At 42.2% G+C, this 5,663-nt stretch overlaps 1 protein-coding gene across 1 annotated transcript in view; it reads left to right on the top strand.

Moving 5' to 3' along the window:
* Positions 1–134: 134 nt before the first annotated feature.
* LOC107835283 (uncharacterized) overlaps positions 135–5,663 on the top strand; it is a gene marked incomplete at its 3' end in the record, with an annotated part of 6,662 nt that continues 1,133 nt past the window's right edge. Inside the window, exon 1 of the mRNA XM_016667623.1 lies at positions 135–3,259. Within this exon, the coding sequence (XP_016523109.1) occupies positions 839–3,259 (2,421 nt within the window). The remainder of the gene's footprint in view (positions 3,260–5,663) is intronic.

Genomic DNA, 5,663 nt, shown 5'->3' on the forward strand with positions numbered 1-5,663 from the left:
GAAAACTATAAACTATTTCCACATTGCTGTTAAGTTTATGTTCTATCGAAAAAAAAAAAAAAAAAGTTAAGCCTACCAAAAGTCTGCAGTTCAAAGGCTAGCTAACCCAAACTGGTTAATTAGCAAGCTTGTAGAAGCCTAAATTCAATTTTAGTTCATTCAGACCTTTTGGATAAATTATGTTTATATTTCTTATACTAATTTGTTATATTGGATTACTAAAGTCTTGTAAATTTGCATAAGTAATTGGAGTTAAGGATTTTAGGGTGTGGCCAGGCAGAATCAGTTGGGCAGTTGGAGTGGAGCCACACAGTTTTTTGACCTCTCTCTCTCTCGCTTTCTCTCTCTTAGGACTCTTGTTTATTATTTTTGTGGAAAAGTAACATTTGTACCGTTTTCATTTTGAAGGAAACCGTTAACTTTTATCAAGAGGACCCAGTTTGTTTGTTTGTTTTTTTTTGGTCGTTTTTTCGTCATCAAGTGGACTGAAGGGGAAGGACGGAGAGCGTCAAGCTTATGGCTTCATTATTTAGGAACCTACATTAGTCAAAAAACTAGCTCTATGTGGACAGTATCGACTTGGAACAACCCAATTTATAAGGGCTTATCTCCGGAAAACAGCACGAAGACTTGGGAAAAGGAGTAAATTGGATAACGAGCGACACGTCGAGTAGGAGACGGCTCGTTAATAGATGCGGAGGAAAGTGGACAGCTGCGGCTGAAGTACGTGAGTAAAAAAAAAAGGGTGCAAGCTCTGTGACTCGGTGGAATTACGAAGTGGAAAGGGACGTGCTGTTGACATTATTATTATCCATAAGACGTAGAAGTCTAACTCGTTATGGACGAACGAGACAGTGAAAAACGACCGGTAAAAATGACCGAAAAGGCTGCAGAAGAACATAAGTCCAAGCTAATCCAAGCACACAGGTCCAAGCTAGCCCAGGTGTCAAGCTTGAAGAAGCAAATTGAACAGTTAATGGAAAATGACGCAAACGTTGATGCTGTAAAAAATAGGCTTCGTGTGGATTTTAGCGGCTTGCAAGAAGAGTTTAAAGAGCTCAACTCTGGTCTGCAGAATGTTATGGATGATGACGAATACATGAAAGATCAAAAAGACTGGTTCAGACCGAAACATAATGATATGGATGACTTCTTTTGGCGTTGTGAAGGATGGATGAAAGACGTATTGAATCGAGCTGAGCAGGCCGAGGAGTGTGACAAACAGATAACACCTGCAGATAGCAGGTCTGTGACATCTAGGCGGACAAGCAGACACAAAAATAGTTCCTCATCACAATGTGGAAGCTCAGTCTCATCATCTTCATCAGTGAGATTAAAAGCAGAATTAGAACGGGCTGCTTTAAAGGCAAAGGCTGCTGCCTTACAGGAAAAACTAGAACTTGAAAAGGAAGAAGCAGAGTGGCATGCAGAGCAAAATTTCAAGAAGATTCAACTAGAGGCTGAAGAAAAGCAACGAGAAGCAGAGTTTGAAGCTCAGCAAAAGATTTTTGAAGCTGCTTTAAGAGCTAGGAAAGAAAGGCATGCAATGCAAACAGCATTAGCAGAATCCAATGCTAAAATGGAAGTTTTGCAGAAATACGAAAATGTTCAAGAAGACAACAGCATTTTTCAAGCTGATCAAAAAGATGGTGAAGAAGACATAAAACCTACATTACAGCTACCATCACAGAACACATTAAAATCAGCCAGCTTTAAACACACTGCTCCAGCTGCACCTGTTCAAATGGCTACATCTGCACCAGAAGTTGAACCTAGAGATCAGCATAGGCCAGTGCTGGACGGGCTTTGCCAAGCTATCTCACAACAAAGTCATGTCACAGAGTACCTGGTGAAGAATCATAAGGCATCACTTCTTCCACATCTCACCATACCAGTATTTAACGGCAAACCGTTGGAATACAGATCTTTTATTGGAGCCATCGAACATGGAATCGAGAGTCGTACCGTTAACGATCGTGATCGACTTCAGTTTTTGCTGCAATATACAAGTGGACAACCACACGAGTTGGTTAAGAGCTGCATTCATATGGAATCTTCAGCAGGATATGCTAAAGCTAAACAGATGTTAAAGGAGTTCTTTGGAGATGACTTCAAGATTTCAGAGGCCTACATTAAAGAGGCTTTGGATTGGCCAGCAATTAAACCAGAAGATGGACATGCTCTTCAGTCCTTTGCACTTTTCCTCACTGGCTGCTCCAACACAATGATGGATATTAGCTATCTGGAAGACTTGGACAACACAGCTAATATAAAGTCTTTGGCAAATAAACTGCCATACAAGCTCAAAGAATCATGGAGAAAAGCTGCCTGTGACCTGCAAGAAAGGACCAAGAAAAGAGCTAAATTCAAGGACTTTGTTAACTTTTTGAACCAGCAGGTTAAGTACCTTTTACACCCCCTCTATGGAAACTTAAAGGACACAACCATAACCTCAAAAGAACCTACTAAACCAAAGCAATACATGGAATCATTCAAACCAAAGAAGGTGTTTACCACAACTGTTGTACCCCAAAAGACAGAAGATAACAATCAAGAATCTTCAAAAACACCACCTACAACAGCAGAGACCACCACCAAACCTTGCATTTATTGTAGTGGAGAGCACCACAACCTCACAGTTTGCAAAAAATTCAAGAGCAAGCTACATAAGGACAAAATTGAATTCTTGAGAAGCAAAGGTTTGTGTTTTGCATGTTTGAAGCAAGGTGATACGAGTAGCAGTTGCAAGCAGAAACTTAAGTGTCAAGAATGCTCAAGATGTCACCCCACATCTTTACACATTACAACCAAAGGTGCTAAAGAAGAACCAGTAAAGGAAAGTTGTGAACAGCAATCTGTAACAACTGCTTTTGTACAAACAGCTGAAACCTGTGGTGTCACCGGGGCCGGTAGGGACGATTGTGTCCTGTCTATCATTCCAGTGTGTGTTAAGGCACAAAAGGGAACCAAGACAGTGACAACTTATGCATTTTTAGATCCTGGTAGCTCAGCTTCCTTTGCTACAGAGTCACTAATTAATCAGTTGAACATGAATGGGCGCAACATCAACATTTCGTTGCGAACTATGGGAAATGAATCAGTTGTGAATACATGCATCGTGACTGGTCTGGAGGTCAGCAACTTGGATACCAACCAATTTGTGGAACTTTCCGAGGTTTATTCACAGAAAGAAATTCCTGTAACTAAGGACAACATTCCCCGTCAAGAGGATATTGATGGTTGGCCCCACCTAAAGGAGGTGAAAATTCCCACTATCCAAGCAGAGGTTGGATTGCTTATCGGAGCAAATGTTCCCAAAGTTATGGAACCATTGCAAGTGATTAACAGTGTGGACAAAGGACCATACGCAGTAAAGACAGTCTTGGGCTGGACGGTGAATGGACCGCTTAGAAGCAAAATGGACATGATAAGCGACACATTGACAGGAATTACTGCTAATCGGATCTCAGTGGCTAAACTAGAGGAACTCTGGCAACTGCAGTTCAAGCAGGACTTTCCTGATGCTGGACAAAGGGAAGCCATGGAGATGTCCAAGGACGATCATCAGTTCATGAGAATGGTGTCTCAATCTGTGAAATTGGAAGATGGTCATTATAGCATTTGCCTCCCAGTGAAGGAGACATCTATAAAAATGCCAAACAACAGAGCAGTTGCAGTACAACGTGCACTGAATTTACGTAAGAGGTTTTCAAAGGACATTAAGTTTCATGGAGAGTATGTTGGATTTATCAATGATCTGCTCAAGAGAGGCTTTGCAGTGAAACTTGACAGTAATACCTGTGGCCCAGAGGGAAGAACATGGTATCTGCCTCATCATGGGGTTAGACATCCAACCAAGCAGAAACTGCGAGTCGTCTTCGACTGTGGAGCAAGCTTTCAAGGAACAGCATTGAACCAACAACTATTGCAGGGGCCGGACCTTACAAGCTCTCTAGTAGGTGTTCTTGTGAGGTTCCGTCAAGAGCCCGTAGCGGTCATGGCAGATGTTGAAGCCATGTTCCACCAAGTTAGAGTCTACAGTGAGGACACCGATCTCCTTAGGTTTCTCTGGTGGCCTGAGGGGAACTATGACATGGATCTGGTCGAACACAAGATGTTAGTGCACATTTTTGGTGCAACATCATCACCAAGTATTGCTACCTATGCACTTCAAAGGTGTGCTACAGATTTCGCAGACGAGTTTACTGAGGAGACGGTCAAAACAGTGCGGAAAAACTTTTACGTAGATGACTGTCTTAAGTCAGTTTCTGATGAGGACAAAGCCATCACACTATGTGCTGAGTTAAGAAGCATGTTGAAAAAAGGAGGTTTTCGACTGACCAAGTGGTCAAGTAACAGCAGGAAGGTCCTCAGTTCAATTCCAGAAGAGGAAAAGGCACAAGGATTTAAAATTCTGGACTTAGATGAAGACCATCTGCCGATGGAAAGAACATTGGGCATCCAGTGGTGCACTGAATCAGATCAGTTCAGGTTCAAGATCAACCTCAAAGATCGACCACACACTAGGAGAGGTCTGCTTTCCTTGGTCAGCTCCATCTTTGACCCTTTGGGATTTCTTGCTCCAGTAATACTTCCAGCAAAAAGAATTCTGCAGGATTTATGTCGGCAGAAGTATAGCTGGGATGAAGATCTACCAGACGATGTGGTAAAAATCTGGAAAAGTTGGATTTCAAGTCTGTCTCTGCTCGAGAAGTTTGGAATCAACCGATGTGTCAAGTCAAAGCAGTTTGGTGTGCCAGTGTATGCACAGCTTCATCACTTTGTTGATGCGAGTGAAGATGCCTACGGAACAGCAAGTTACCTGTTGCTGTGCTCTGAAACTGGGGAAACTCAATGCACACTGATCATGGCCAAGACAAGGGTCGCACCTTTAAAATCACCAACCATCCCAAGAATGGAATTGACGGCTGCTACAGTTGCAACAAAGATGGACACACTGCTAAGAAAGGAGCTGGAGCTGGAGCTCGCTAAATCGGTCTTTTGGACTGACAGCACGGCTGTGCTAAAGTATCTCAGGAGTGAAAGCACCAGATTCAAGACTTTTGTCTCCAATAGGATCTCAGCCATCCTGGAACACTCTGAGACATCACAGTGGAGATACATCAACACTAATCTGAATCCAGCTGATCATGTTTCAAGAGGACAAACTGTGGAAGAATTTTTGAAAAACAAGGTTTGGCTATCTGGACCCAGTTTCTTGCTTGGCTCCCATGACCAATGGCCCAAATTCCAGATCCTGGAATGCCAGATATTGATGACCCGGAGATCAAAAGAATGACTCAAGTGCACATCATTCATGTACAAGAATCAAAGGATGTCCTGGATCCGCTGATGAGCCATTATTCTTCTTGGACAAAGCTGAAACATGCTGTAGCTTGGTTCTTAAAACTGAAAGAGTTGCTGAAGGAACTTAAAGAAAGGAGGAAGGAACTAAAAGATGATGAGAACAAGATGGACAGGTTCAAGAAGATTTTCAAAGCAAAGAATCTGACATGTGACAACTCGGTTGAAGCAGAAACAGAAATTGTTAAATACTATCAAAGGCAAAGTTTCAAAGAAGATTTGGCTATGCTGCAAGAACATCGGAGGGTAAAGAAAAGTAGCTCACTTTTTAAGCTAAATCCAGTGCTAGAAGATGGAGT

Source organism: Poecilia formosa, unplaced genomic scaffold (assembly GCF_000485575.1).
Source record: "Poecilia formosa unplaced genomic scaffold, Poecilia_formosa-5.1.2 Scaffold1417, whole genome shotgun sequence".
NCBI classification, from domain to species: domain Eukaryota; kingdom Metazoa; phylum Chordata; class Actinopteri; order Cyprinodontiformes; family Poeciliidae; genus Poecilia; species Poecilia formosa.